Source organism: Danio rerio, chromosome 5 (genome assembly GCF_049306965.1).
Source record: "Danio rerio strain Tuebingen ecotype United States chromosome 5, GRCz12tu, whole genome shotgun sequence".
Taxonomy (NCBI): Eukaryota; Metazoa; Chordata; class Actinopteri; order Cypriniformes; family Danionidae; genus Danio; species Danio rerio.
The window spans coordinates 69,867,501-69,883,779 of record NC_133180.1 but is presented as its reverse complement, the minus strand read 5'-3'; the positions used below and the strand labels follow the sequence as shown (position 1 = coordinate 69,883,779).

Sequence of the window (16,279 nt, the reverse complement as noted above, 5' to 3'; positions counted from 1 at the left end):
ACACGGTGGTTTTGTATGGGATGACCGGAAGCCCTGGGGTTGGACTGAAATTAAAAGTCTTTGTGCATATACCCCATAGGCACAATTATGCATTCACAATGCAATAAACCATTATAGGGGTGCTCAAATGCATATTTATATTATCTATTATTTTAATAATCAACATTATTAATATGAAAAAAAAGAAATACCATCACTACAGACTTTCTCAGCAGTTGGTGAGGAAGAACCGTCTAAACTGATAAATTCCTCCAAATCAACGTCTATGTTAGATCCTATACAGACCAAACTTCTAAGCAATTGTTTTCTGAAAACTGGACTGACAGTTTCAATTTACTAGAACTTCTATGTTGAACTGCTTTGACAAAATCTACATTGTAAAAACTCTAAATAAAAAAAGTAAAAATGAAAATGGAATTATTATTTAAAAATACAAGTCAGAGTGAACTATTTCCCAGTATTTGCTGACCCCCATACATTTTGTTTTGACAAACTTTTTAGGGAACAATCGTTAATTAGCGGGGTCAGACCGCCTATTATCCTCCACCCAACCAGCCTTCCACTGCCTAAACCTCTTTGTAATTCGCACCCTGGTTATAAGCATTAATAGTCAATATCTTAATTACAGGAAGTTAATAAGAAACTAATTAATAATGAGAACTGGTACTAAATTGGTAGCAAGCAGTTTCAATTGTAAGACATTAAAAATTGGTACTTAATGAACTGATAGAGTTCCGGAATAATCTCACATACATTTATTGGGACGGACATTTATAGATCAATTAGTTACATCCATAATAATTACAGTACTTTACGTTACATTTAATAATATTCCAGACACTTTTAACCATTCCATTTTGTAAAGGAGCCCATTTATTTTATTTTATTTAGTTTAGTTTTATTTAGTTTTGTTTGTTTTTCGTTTTTATTATAATTTTTTTAATTGTATTTTTTATTTAATTTATTTTTTATTTTAAATAATTAAATTTTCATACTTTATTTTATATTTATTTTATTCGTACACTCATAGAAATAAATGTATGCAAGCTGTCACTGGGGTGGTACCTTTTCAAAAGGTAGACATTTGTACTTAAAAAGTCCATTTTTGGTCCTCAAACATATATGTATTAGTACCTACAATTTTTAAGAGGAACACTTTTGTACTTTTTAGGTACCAATATGTACCCTTGAGGTATTATTATAGACCTTTTAGGTGCACTTTTACTTTTTTTAACTTTTTTTTTGCAAAGGTACCACCCCAGTGACAGTTCGCGTACCTTTATTTCTGAATGTGTTGATTGAATAGAAGATTGAATAGGGTGTATTAGTAGTAATAGAGAATCAAGTTACTTTAGCAACACAGCATTGACAAACAACTGAATGGTTTAAATGTATCTGTAAGTAAAACAGGACATCAGGACAAGCTTTCACATTTTTAAACTGCTACAATTCTAATGATGATAAAGGTGCATTTAATTAGTTACATGTATAACCCGTGTCTGTGATGCCCAGCAGGAAAGGAGTGTGAGGTGTCATGTCGAGATGCCAGCAGCAGTGTGGTGCTCCTGCCCAGCAACATGAGCGTGGCAGCGGTGATGAAAGACCACTGGTGGAACCCACCCAAAGTTAAGGTGAGGCCACAAACCTTGTTAGATTTGGGTTGGCTCACTTCACTATTCTAAATGTTTTGTCTGGGTAGTTTAATCTCAGATTGCAAACTTTGTCAAATTTTTGATGAATATACTCTGTGAATGTTTGAGACCTGGTCATAATACAAGCTAAAGCTTCAAACATGTCGTAATTCAGTACCTATATCTAACACCATGCAGTGCCGTTCAACACACGGTCATGATGTAACTTCTCAGAAATCATCATCTGTGTGATAGGGTTGTAACCTAAGTGCTAAAAGTAGTCATAACAAACACCTTAAAGGGCTAGTTCACCCAAAAATGAAAATTCTGTCATCATTTGCTAAGCCTTTTCTGGTTTTAAACCTCAATGAGTTTCTTCTGTCGAACACACAAGAAGATTGATTTACACTAGTAGGCTTTCCTTTTAATGATGCATTAATAAAATCCAACGCTTGTGCTTGTTAACATTAGTTAACAACCCAAGCTCATTCTGGAAACGTAGCCCCGCAGACGTTTCTGGAGCCGGAGGTACGTAAGGCCGTGTTTAGTTTTTTTCGAGCGAACGCTGCGGAGCGGTGTGGCGCCGCTCCGCCCCTCCTCTTCGCGCTCGACGGCCGACGGCTCGCCTCCGAGTGGAGGGCTTTCCCGATGCAACCAGTTTGTCCTCTTAGCTCATAGCATTGCGTCGGTGGAGCGGAGGCCCCGGAGGAGGAGGAGGAGCCAGCCGCGGGGACGACGACCGGGATCAAGTCCGGGGAACAGCGGTTCCGGATATCAGGTAAGACGAAAAACGGAATCCGAAAAATAAGGGCGAGAACGCGGCGGGATCCGAAAATGCGGTCGAAATTGAAGACGAGGGCTTTTGTTTTGTTTTTTTTCTGGACGGCTTTTGCGAACCGTCGCTCGGGTTTAGGGAAGGAGGAGGAGGAGGAAGAGGAGGGCGGCTGAGTCGGCCGATCCGGCGGCTTTTCGCGCGAGAACGGCGCGGGCGCGAACGGCGCGCACTCCCGAGAGAAAATCACGCACAGCGGCCTCTCGCGGATCCGCGAAAACAAAAACCGCTCGAATACATACCTCCCGGGACGTAAATCACGGTCCGCAGAAACGTCCGCGGGGCTACGTTTCCACAATGAGCCCGGGTTGTTAGTTAATGCATCATGAATTTTAAAAAAAATAAAAAAATAAAAAACAAATTTTGAATAAAAGTAAAATATAATTATGTATTTATTTAGCAAAGTTTTTAATTCCCTGTGGAGCCTCTGCTTTGGTTCAAAGGAACACGGTTATGCTTGCTTACCCTAAAAGTTACCTCACATTTCATAACTGATGGTTATGATTATCTACTTCTATTTCTCTGAATGCGTGTCTTTATAACCTGCTTTCTAGGAACACAACTAGAGGAAGGTCGATGATACATAAGATAAAAGTTCTGCTCCAAAACAAATAATTGTCAGAACCTCAAGCAAACATAGCAAACATAACCACGCGACTGCATAAATGTGTTACGAGCCATCAGGAAGTGTTTGTCATGAAAAAAATGTAATAGACACAAACAAAAGCTGTAGACAGCAATAACAAACATTTCCTTTTCTTATTTCCTGAGAGACTCTCAGACTAACCTCGAGCATTTTAGAAACGACAAATATGTCGAACAGTCTGACTCAAACTGTGGTCAGCAATGACCGGAAAATGTTTCACCTTTTATCGTGACAATATGGTGACTGTTTAAACCAACGGTTTCCAAAGTGGGGTTCAGGATGCCCTGGGAAGGTCGCATGACTATGAGTCGCACCACCAGTTGCTTGGTGATGTTCAAAAATACATTTTAGGAAACTATTAGAATTACCATATTTTATCTATAACAAACAAAACATAGTAGTTATTAAATACATTTAAAAATCATCTGCAAATAAAAAGCCATGAGCCATTGAAATTTAATAAATTAATCAATTACATGAAATCATTTTATGGTTGGAAGACTGTTGCATTTAGTGATGCTCATAATAACCGATTCACCGTTAACCCAAAGGTTACGTTTTTAATTGATTAATGGTATTAGTTAAACAATACACAGTTGAAGTCAGAATTATTTGCCCCCCTAAATTATCAGGGCCCCTGTTTATTTTTTCACCAATTTCTGTTTAATGGAGGGAAGATTGTTTTAGCACATTTCTAAGCATAATAGTTTTAAAAACTTATTTCTAATAACAGATTTATTTTATCTTTGCCATAATGACAGTAAATAATATTTGACTAGATATTTTTCAAGACACTTCTATACAGCTTAAAGTGACATTTAAAGGCTTAACTAGGTTAATAAGGTGAACTAGGCAGGTTAGGGTAATTAGAAAAGTTATTGTATAATGTTGGTTTGTTCTGTAGATTATCGGAAAAAAAAATTTGCTCAAAGGGGCTAATAATTTTGTCCCAAAAATGATTTTTAAAAAATTAATAACTGCTTTTATTCTAGCTGAAATAAAACAAATAAGACTTTCTCCAGAAGAAAAAATATTATCAGACATACTGTAAAAAGTTCCTTGCTCTGTTAATAATCATTTAGGAAATATTTTTAAAAAATTAAATAAAATCAAAAGGGAGCTTATAATTCTGACTTCAACTGTATATTTCACCTGCAAAAAATCTCTCGGAAATCACAAATGTAAGACGATGTCAATCTTTTCAATTCTAGTTTTCGTTTTTTCGTTAGTTTTCGTTAACTCTAATAACCTTATTGTCAATATGCTTGTGTTTTACAGTTAAAGTCTGAATTATTAGCCCCCCTGAATTATTAGACCGCTTGTTTATTTTTTCCCCATTTTCTGTTTAACGGAGAGAAGATTTTTTCCAACACATTTCTAATCATAATAGTTTTAATAACTCATCCCTAATAATGGATTTATTTTCTCTTTACCATGATAACAGTGAATAATAGTTTACTAGATATTTTATAGACACTTCTATACAGCTTAAAGTGACATTTGACGTTTGTTCTGTGGGTTATTGAGAAAAAAATATAGCTTAAAAGGGCTAATAATTTTGTCCCTAAAATGGTGTTTAAAAAAACTTATAACTGCTTTTATTTTAGCCGAAATAAAACAAATAAGAAAATTATATAAGAAAAAATATTATCAGACATACTGTGAAAATTTCCTTTCTCTGTTAAACATAATTTGGAAAATATTTTGAAAAAGAAGAAACAAATTCGAAGGGGGCTAATAATTCTGACTTCAACTGTACATAAGCCTGTTAGTGTGTGTGCGTGTGCACAATGTATATTTACTGTATTACCACTTCTGAGGATAACGGTTGTCGCAAATCACTGGCATTTTCATATTTGGGGTCATGAGCTAAAACGTTTGGGAACCCCAAGTTTAAACCGTTGTCATATAACAGATGGTCTTTGCTTGAAACATTTCAATGGGCCTTTCCTCTGTGTAAGAGGAGAAAAAAGTGATTATATCTCAACAGTAGAGTCTTTGCTTTGTGTCCTACCGACAGACAGCGACCACAAAAAAGCCAGCGACTCTTAGAAACTCCCGGAATGAGATGAACGTGTGGTTCATGTATCTTTGTGGAAACTGTATGAATTCATTTGCTATATCAATAGCTGTGGCGAGGGGTCAACAAGGCCAGACAGGTCTCAAGGAATATCCATTTCCGCATTTACTATGTCATTCATTTATATATGGACTGCTGAATGACATTTTTGGGTGACGTCATGCCCGTCGGCGGTTATGAGGTTGTCTGGATTATTTGTTCCATATTTGCATTTCCTCCATTCTTTGGTGTGGTCGTGCTTTTCGTTCTCTTTCGATGTGGTCTGTGTCCATGTGGTTCTCTACTTGATTGTTTAAGCTGCAGTGGAGCTTTAGGAAGCACAAACAAATTCACGAGAGCACCGCTATAGTGTTGTTTCCTCCAGGTCTAATCCTTCATATCATAGGTTTTCTTCAGGATAAGTCAGCCTTGAAGGGGGATTGACCCAACAAGGCCTTTGGGGTTTCTTCATGGAGATTGTTCGAGACTGAACCTGAGCAGTTTATTTACGTCAATTGTATTGATCGCATACAAGACTGTATGTAGGCTAGTCATCCTCCTACAGGCTTGATATTCTCACAGTGAAGTGGTGTTCGTGTTGTGTTTAGGTGTAAAGTGAAATATCAAAATTAACACAATAAAAATGACCACACTGAGAAAAAAGCAGAAACGTGAAGTCTGACTTTCTCAATAGCCATGTTTCCATCCACCTATTTTTAATGTGTGTTTTGGATATGCGCATAAAAAAACGGATGATGGAAATGCCAAGATGCGCATACATTTTGAAAATGCGCATAAAAATACGTATACGCATAACTAAGTAGGATAAACTTTTTATTTGATAAAAAAAAGATGCGCACAAACTATGATGGAAACACTTTTACCGCACAAACTCCAGAAAAAATGGGTTTTTTACTTTATATTACTTACTTTTACTTTATATACCACTATATATTAAGTGTCCCTTATACCTTTGAACTTGCATGGTAACTAGATGTGTAAGTAGGATGTAACTACAGTGTATGCACACATTGGTACATAGTATTTACTTATGTAATACTGGTGTAACTACTCACGTGTAACAACACACTGAATAGTATGTGTAAGTTCAAGGGCCCTATCATACACCCGGCGCAATGTGGCGCAAGTCGCGGCGCAATACTTGTTTGCTAGTTTCAGCTTGGCGCAAGAGTCGTTTTGAGGCGTTGCGCTACGCTGTTTACATAGCAAATGCATTAGCGCTCATATTCGCCCATAGGCGTTCTGGTCTAAAAAGGAAGGCATTCTGAGGCGCACTGCTGACGCGTTGCTATTTTGAGAAACTAAAATAGATTTTTTATTAGACCAAAACAAACTAGGTCTAAACTCCGGTGCAGAGTTGTGCCTCGCTTACACACTGCTTAATATGCACAAGAGCAAAATAGACAAATATCTTTACATATGAAAAAAATTTAATATTAAGGATATATATAGGATATAATAAGAATAGATATAGGATATAAATATAAAGGATTAAAATATTACAAAACATATTATTTTCTAGCCTATATAAATATGAAAAATCACTGCTTTTATGTCTTCATCATCTCGGGAGGCTTTTTCAGTTCATTCATAACAATTTGCTTTTGTATAATGTTATTATTATTAGCAGTATTATTTATTATATCCATATTTATATTTGTTTTATTAAAAACAAGCTTAGATTTGCCCACCTGTCAGGTTTTAGACCATAAGGGGCACAGGATGTGTTTTAGGATATAACTCAGGTTTTTGAGCACACAGTTCGTTAATATTGTTCATTTATTTATTTGCTAAAAATTAGAACTGAATTTAGAAATAGTTTTGAAATGAATATTTGCGCTTAACAAACGCAATTAATTATTTATAGACTAATTGATGTCTGTGCGTAAAGGTTTCCCTATCCAAGAGCGAAAGTGAAAGTGATCCAACTCATTAAGAAAATAAACTCAACTCTTTTAGACCATGCGCCACCGGGCAAAGCGGATTTTCCCGTCCGTAAATTTGCAAAAATGCGTTCTGACACGCCCTGAAAGCGTTTGCGCACTGCGTTTTGCGCTCTGTGCATGGACCGTCAAAATAGAGCCCCAAATGTGTAACAGGACTTTGGTAACAACACTAAGAAAATACACATCTGTAACAAGAATTACTTAAGTGCGTTGTGTAACAATAAAATGTACTTGCAGGTGTTTTCCCACTTCCACACCTGACCATGTGTTTCTGAACACTGTATTAGAATAAAAATTAGAAGCATTAGCATTAGAAGGTTTCACCTTGTGATACCAGTGTAATTTCAGGGTAAATCCTCAGGAACTGTCCACTCAATATAACATGTAAAATGGTCACAAATTACTGAGCAATTTATAAAACCTAAATCTTTGTGCAACTGTTTAACGACAGCAAACTTCTGCCAAAAAAGTATAAGTGTATAGAGAAATATACAAATGCCTTATGTTTATATGTTGTTTTAAGATAAATTGTAGAATCACAATTAATCACAATAATTTTGTTATTAAAGTCATGTTACACATTTGAACTTACACATACTATTGTGTGTTGTTACACGTGAGTAGTTACATCAGTATTACACAAGTAAATACTATGTATCAGTGTGTACATACACTGTAGTTACATACTACTTACACATCTTGTTACCATGTAAGTTCACAGGTATAAGCGACAATATAAAGTGTGACCAAAAAAATGTGTGTGAATGGATAGTCCAGCAGGCTAAGCATATTATAAAACATCTAAAATGTTGTTTTGGTCATTCTATAATGACCTACCGTTTAGGTATTAGTGTTATTATATTATCATTGCCTCCAGAATCAAGAGCGTCTGTGCTCAGCGTCTGACACCTTCAAACACCACCGCGCATTCACTGCATATCAGGATTGCCTTCTGAGGTGTAAGTCATCTATTAGATGAAGAAAAGATGGACGCAGCTTCTCCTACTGCAGCAAATTCAGTTTTTACTGTTGATATTTGGCGCCAGTTAATCAGGGAGTGACGATTTTGTTTGCTTTGACTCGTTGGATGGAAACGCAGCTTTATTTGCATAGCGTTCATGCGATAATCCAGTTTTGCGCATAAAGTTCATTCGCATTTTTGGATAGAAACAGAGCTACTGTCTGTCATTTTTTGTGGAAAGGCTCATAAAAAAATCTGTCATAATTTATTACTACACATCATTTTACTTTAATTTTAATTCAAATATTCATTTCAACTAGAAAGCAACTGTAGGAAACAATATTTTTTTTCTCTCTATAAGCACTATATATTTATATTTTGATAAACACTCCATATTTCTAGGAAAACATTGTGCAATTCTGAGTGTGCTTCACATGGGTGAGTGGGCTTGACAAGTTAGATTTGTTCATTTTAAATAATAGTGAAACCCAATAGGAAAAGCTCAAGGAAGTGCATTGTGATTTATTCCTCAGACTTCCAATGTCATTCCTGCACCACTCTATTGCATAATCAGCATGAACCAATGGTAGGTCGAAGGTATTTATCCAGCTAGAGTGAACAAGAAATGTTGAGTTGTCACTGTGTTTCAAAATCCTGAAACAAACTGAGAAATGACTGATTAGATCAGTTCATTCAAAGTTTATTGGAGCCTTAAATCAATGGCGTCTTGAGTGTATTGACTGACGAGGTTGTTTTAAAACTTCCGATTCAGTTTGCCAATGGGAGAAATGACTAGGAATATTATATGGTAGAACACGGTCAAAATACTTGCTCTACAAACAAACGTGTTCATGACTGTTCTTTAAAAGTGAAATAATATGATAAGAAAATAATAGTTCGTACCATCAAGCGGAATAACATCTAGAAATCAATGGAAGCGAATAGGAGTGGAATTCTCAAGCCAAAAACATTCCAATGGCTGCACCCGCTCATACTTGAAGAATAAGGTCAATAGGACGGAAAATACGAAAGTCCTTAAAACCTGAAAGACATCCTCTGATAGGGATAAAAGTCTGTTTAATAGAAGGCAGGTAGCACTGGTGCAGCTCAGGCCTGCAGAGAAGCTATAAAAACAAGCACAACTTCAGGAGCAGACGGTTTAAATTAGGCCTTGAGTAAACAAGCCGCTTGGGTCCTTGGTGTGACACTGAATACTAAGCGTGTGTATGTGTGGACGGCCACAGTTGGCCAGCGGGGCGAAGGGCCGCTTTCTTGGAAATGTTCTGTTTACGCTCAGCCTTTCCATTCCTCATTGCATCTGGAGTTCCCCCAGACCGCGTCATTTCACCTCTCCAAACATCCTCTCTACCTGTGTTAACCCGCCGAGGGCCACGCCGCCTCCCCCCCGTCCCGTCCGCTCTCCTCAGCAGGGGTGGGAGCTGCGGAGCACTCCTGGAGTTTAATGAGTCCCCTACTTAGCCAAGCTCTTAAGACTGTAATCCTTCAAGCCCAGCGCTTTCATTGATTCCTCGCTGATTTAAGCTCCACCGCCGGAACACTGGGCTCATAGAGGATTTTATTTGTTTGTGTTCTGTGTGTTAGGCAAAGAATTCTGTCAACAAACAGAGCAGAGGTTCTCCACGTTCAAACCTAAGTCCCTGCCAGCCTGAAGGCTTATTAGTGCTTCTTGCAAAGGATTCAAACAAATCCCTGACCCTGCGTGATGAACCTTAGCATGTAGTTCACCTTTCGCAATGTGTGTTTGAGGGAAGCTGTGCTGCTGTTGTTAGTTTAAGTAATCAAACAAAGATTTAAGTTTGTATGATAATGAAATAGTCGAAAAGAGATTACATAGCTGTGCGTTAAAATGTAGAGATTAGGTTGTTACTAAGAATTGAAGGTCTGAATCCTTGCCCAACCTTGAATAGCAACTTGTCCAACATAGGCTCATTCTGAAAACACAGCCCTATGTACAATTCTGGAGATCGCAAATTATGTAGCCAGAAGTACTTATGGCTGCATTTTGTATTTAAAACGAACGCTAAGAAGCGGTATAACGGTGTTCCTTTTCATGCTTACCAGCTGACTGCTTACTGGACGGCTTTCCCGCTGTTACCAGTTTGTCCAGTTAGCTCACCATGTACGTCAGTGGACTTGAGATGCAGAGAGGAGTTGACCACAATGACAGGAGTCTGACAATGAACGATTCCAGAAAGCACGTAGGACAAAAGCAAGGCCACAAAATAAAATAAACAGATAAATAACAGGGTGAGAATGTGGTACAATCTGAAAACGTGGAAAAACTTGAGAGCTTTTCTTTTTCTGGATTGCTTTTTAAAACTGTTGGTTGGGTTTAGGGAAGCTGGTGGGCGGGTCAATTGATGCTATTGAAAACATGGTAACACTTTATTTTGATGGTCCAGTTGAGTATTAGTAGACAGTCTGCTTAATATCTGTTGATACTGCTCCTTCAACAGACATTTCATTGACTATAAGAGTACAAGTACATGTCAATTTACACTAACCCCAACCCAACAGTTTACTTGTAATCTAATGAGATTTAGTTGGCATATATATGCAATGTAACTTAAGCCTCCTGTCGTGTTCACCCCCCGTCTCTTACTTTAGTGTTCTCGGTCACAATTGTCTGGTCTCTTTTAACTGCCCTTAACTGGCTCAAAAAGCATTCTTTACCTGGAAACAATATCTTAAACTAGTGTTTAACTTTATAGAAATAGTCATAAAATAGCTGCAGTGAAAATTCAGATGGGCACTGAAAATCTATTTCAAAATGAACATGTAGGCCTAATGTCATGGACTATGTCATTATTATTAAACACATAATAGTTAATAATAATAATAATTATTATTATTAATAATATTATTATTTATTATAATTTTTTTTTATTAGTATTCCTTTCATTTATATAACACTTTTCTGGACACTAAATGTAATATACACGTCATCCACCACCAGTGTGCAGCATCCACCTACATACATTAATTTCCTACTGTGGTCACTTTTGAAAGGGGAACACCACATGTGTAACACGGTCAATTAAAACACTCAAAATTCAATGAAAGAGGTGATCGTCACTTTAACATGTTCAAGTGTAGAGTGTAAAGGAAATTATAAGGCCTTTAAGCAATCAGAGGTAATCTCAATATTTATGAGTGTTTTAGGTTGTGAATCAAACACCCGAACATGACAGGAAGGTTAAATTCAACAAACGGACCATCCAAATAAAGCGTGACCGAAAACTATTGGTTGTGTTTAGGGAAGGAGAAGGGTGGGTCAGCCGATTGGCCAGTCATTTAGTCATTAAGTCAGTCAACAGTGGTCTCTGGTGGATTCACGTGAGAACAGCAGGCACGAATGCTGCTCGCGAGAGAAATCTTAAAAAGCATCTGCAGCGGCCTCTGGTGGATTCATAAAAACAAAAACTGCAAAAAACGTACGTCCTGGAACATATTTGGCACTCTCCAGAAATGTATATAGGGGTACGTTTTTAAAATAAGCCTGGGTTGAACCTGTATTTTCTGTTATGTTTAGGGGTTTTTAGGCAAACATAATTTTAAAGTGAATTTAAGTGCCAATATAGGCTGCGCGATAAACAAATTATACTAATATCAGCACTGTTAAAAAATGTTGGGTTCCACACAATCGATTTGTGTTGGTACAACATGAAGGAATTGAATTAACTTATTAGTTTTGTTGTAAATTGAAGTAGATTGAACATAAAACAATTAAGTTGTCCCCCCAAAAACTCAATAGTATCTGGATGCAGCCTTTATGAGGCAGGCTGAGATTGCATTACTCAACGATGCAATCTCAGACACAATGCACTGAATGCAGTGAGGTATGTCACTGTGACGGGTGGGGTTAGGTTAGGTGAGCGCATTAAAAAGCATTGGATGCAACTCAGATTGCACTGCAACAGGTCTCCATCCAGACCCCTCTCCAAAAACTGTCTGCTTTAAGTATGTTCGAAACAATCTTAAGTATGTTCATTTTGTCTCATGCAGAATATCGTATGCACCATGGGACTAAAGTGGTATCCTAACCCTGAGGCCCTCCACTGCATAAAGGGATGTGAGGTAAGACAGCTCACATAATTCAACACACATTTCAAACATTCATTCATTCATTTTCCTTCAGCTTAGTCCCTGATTATCATTGGTCACCACAGCGGAATGAACCACCAACTATTCTGAAACATTTTTTATGCAGCGGATGCCCTTCCAGCTGCAACCCAGTATTGGGAAACTGTTGGGGAAACCGAATCCCCTGGAGATAACCCACACAAACATAGGGAAAACATGCAAACTCTACATAGAAAAAAAAATAACTGGCCCAGCTGGGACTTGAACCAGTGATCTTCTTGCTGTGAGATGACAGTCCTAACCACTGAGCCACCGTGCCGCCCATGTTTCAAACATTTCTTTGCTGAAATGTTAGTGACCTTCACAGTAGCAGTAATAAGTGCACAATAACAACATTATCCCTGAGATGAGCTGCTTCAAGGTGATCTCCCAGCCGTATACAGTCATGGAGGTCTGTTCTGACCTTGAACAGTTGTTTCTACCATCTTCTCCTGCTCTTTGAAGTCTAAAACATAAATAAACCTGCTGTGCGTAGTGTCTTCCTCCCCTTTGCTCCTCCAGCCAGTCTAGTCTAATCTGAGTCAGGTTTAACAGGGCCAACAAAAGCAGACAAGTGGGATTTGTTACCACCTTTGTTTTCAATGAGCAATTTGTTTTCTTTTTTTGCGTTTAAGAAGAACCTGGAAAGCTCATTTAGAGGTATCGTGTTCCTGGCTTCCTGAAATCGCTGAATGATGAGAACGAAAACACAGCTACCGTGTTCTCCTACTGAAAGAGCTGTAGAAAAATGACCTGCTACTAAAAAGACTGACAGTTCTGCATATACTGTGTACACTACCTGATAAAAGTCTTGTTGCCTATCCAGGTTTTAGAAACAACAAATAATAACTTGACTTCTAGTTGATCATTTGGTATCAGAAGTGGCTTATATGAAAGGCAAAGGCCTCTAGATTACGTTTATGTCACCAAATTAAAATATGATCATGCCTTGACTTTTAATTATTTAATTAGGACAGTAAGGTCTGACTTTGCTTAGACAAAAGTCTTGTTAACAGGAATAACGTACAGTATAGAATATAAAGTCATGGTGCAGTGGAAAAAGAAGCAATATTGTGTATGACTCACTTGAGCTTGTAGGACTGCAGCCATACATCTCTACAATGACTCAAATCACTTTTTATTAAAGTCATCCGGAATGGCAAAGAAAGCGTTCTTGCAGGATTCCCAGAGTTCATCAAGATTCTTTGGATTCATCTCCAATGCCTCCTTCATCTTACCCCAGACATGCTTAATAATGTTTAAATCTGGTGACTGGGCTGGCCAATCCTGCAGCACCTTGGCCTTCTTTGCTTTCAGGAACTTTAATGTGGAGGCTGAAGTATGAGAAGGAGCGCTATCCTGCTGAAGAATTTGCCCTCTCCTGTTGTTTGTAATGTAATAGGCATGAAATGTCCTGATACCTATGCCTGTTGATGTTGCCATCCACTTTGCAGATCTCCCGCACGCCGCAATACTAAATGTAACCCCAAACCATGATTTTTCCTTCACCAAACTTGACTGATTTCTGTGAAAATCTTAGGTTCCAATAGGTTTTCTGCAGTATTTGTGATGATTAGGATGCAGTTCAACAGATGATTGATTCATCAGAAAAATCTACATTAGAAGTCAGGTTATTATTTGTTGCTCTTACAACTGAGATCGACAACAAGTCTTTTGTCAGGTAGTGTATTGCATCCAGTGTTAGGCTTAATTGGTCACATTTAGCTTGTTATTGAACTAACATTTTTACTGAAAAATAAATGTAATGGAATATAATTTAGCTTACCCAATTCACCTAAAGTGCATGTCTTTGGACTGTGGGGGAAACCAGAGCACTCTGAGGACACCCACGTGAACACGAGGAGATAATGCAGTGAGATTTAAGTGGATTTTTAGTATTTACTCAAATAATAAATTACTTGTGTGATTATTGAGTTACATTTCAGACAAGCAAATAGAAAAGTAATTTAAATAGATTTTTAATTATGTAATTAGTAATTATTAGGGATGTCCCCATCAGGTTTTTTTGCTCTTGAGTCCGAGTCATTTGATTTTGAGTATCTGCCGAAACCAAAACCCGATCCAATACTTCTATAATATATAAAAAATAAAAAATAAAGAGGAGCGAAGAAACAGATTCAAGATGTTCCTTATTTTTTATTTAATTCACCTTATTTTAGCATTCAACAACTCTGTTTACAAACAGAGCACTTCTCTGAGATAGCTTGAACAATCAAGGAATGAATAACATCAATTGTTCACTTTTGGACTTTAGTGAAAAAGTAAATATTAAAAAAATCTAATATAAAAACGAATAGCGCCTCAGCTTAAAATACCCGACAGGCAATCCCAAGTTTACATATTTCACAGTTTGCTTTGGTAATGTTGTCGTCATCAACTTTATAATACCTCCAGACCACATACATCTGCATCTCTGCAACAAAAGAGACATCATGCCACACGCGTTGCTGTTTCTGTGCGAAGTCAAGAAAGAGGTCCAACTCTGTGCCACCCCATAACTATAGATGTGTTTAAAAATAATAAGAATTCTGTTCACGTGATCAGATCTCGACATCTATAGTAATTAATTCCAATTTTAATTAAAACTCTTTTTTTTTCTTATTTGTGAGGTGTGCAGTATGTATATTTTACAGCTATTTACAATGTTTCTGACTTGTTTTATTTTTTATATGATTTTGTATAACCTCTGGATATTTGCTGCCTCGGGATATCTCCTATGCTTGTATCTTTTTAGTATAAAACACTGAGAATTAAGTTTTAAATGCAACATATACAGTTAAAGTCAGTATTATTTTTTATTTTCCTCTTCCAATATTCCAACACAATCTCACAGCAATTCAAAACTTTTTGATTTAGTGGCTAATTTGTATGAATTCGTGCAATCTCATCTGTACAATGGTAACACTTTACAATAAGGTTCATTAGTAAATGCATTTACTTACATGAACTAATCATGAACAACACATGTAGAGCATTTATTAATCATAATTGAACATTTACTAAAGCATTATTAACATCCAATGCTTGTTAACATTAGTTAATTCACCATGAGTTAACATGAACTAACAATGAACTACTGTATTTTCATTAACTAACATAAACTAGCATGAAAAAATACTGTAGTAAATGTTTTGTTCATTGTTTGTTCATGTTAGTAAATGCATTAATTAACATTAACTAATGAACCTTAGTGTAAAGTGTGACCCGTACAATTAAGTACGATTTGCTTATCCCCCAATGACGGTTGGGTTTAGTGGGGTTAAGTGCTTCCTATTTAAAATTGTACATTTTTGTACGACTCGTACATATTCGCACAAATTAGCCACTAAACTGACAAAATGTATATGTGTTATGTTTAACAGAGCAAGAAATTTTTCACAGTATTATCTTTAATATTTTTTTCTTCTAGAAAAAGTATTAATTATTTATTTTGGCTAGAATAAAAGCAGATTTTAATTTTTAAAAAAACATTTTAAGGTCAATATTATTGGCCTCCTTAAGCTATATATTTTTTTTCGATTGTCTACAGAACAAACCATTGTTATACAATGACAAGTCAAATTACCCTAACTCATTTAACTAACCTAGTTAAGCCTTTAAATGTCACATTAAGCTGAATTCTAGTATCTTTAAAAATTCTAGTAAAATATTATGTACTGCCATCATGACAAAGAAAAAAGAAATAAGTTATTAGAAATTAGTTAATAAAACTATTATATTAAGAAATCTGTTGAAAAAAATCTTTCTGTTAATCAGAAATTGGGGCTAATAATTCAAACTTCAACTGTATATAAAAAATAATATTATCATTACTACTAAAGCACAAATGCTACTCTGAAAGAGCTCTTCATCTCAGGAATGAATCTGCACCTCAGTCTCATTTATAACAAGTCCTGCTGTAATGTGGCAGCAAGATGACCAGTCCATTTTTTATTTACGGGCCAGAGCTGCAGACGTTTGAACCCAGCTCATCCTGACCCAGTTTTCAATGGGAGGTAATTAGCAGCCCTCTGAAAGCT

At 36.7% G+C, this 16,279-nt stretch overlaps 1 protein-coding gene across 4 annotated transcripts in view; it reads left to right on the top strand.

Annotated features, from left to right (window-relative positions):
• pappab (pregnancy-associated plasma protein A, pappalysin 1b) overlaps window positions 1-16,279 on the top strand; it is a 252,884-nt gene that overhangs the window by 215,839 nt on the left and 20,766 nt on the right. For all 4 annotated transcript variants that reach the window (XM_073949695.1, XM_073949694.1, XM_009301935.5 and 1 more), the window contains 2 exon segments: window positions 1,516-1,631; window positions 12,123-12,194. In XM_073949695.1, the coding sequence (XP_073805796.1) occupies window positions 1,516-1,631; window positions 12,123-12,194 (188 nt within the window).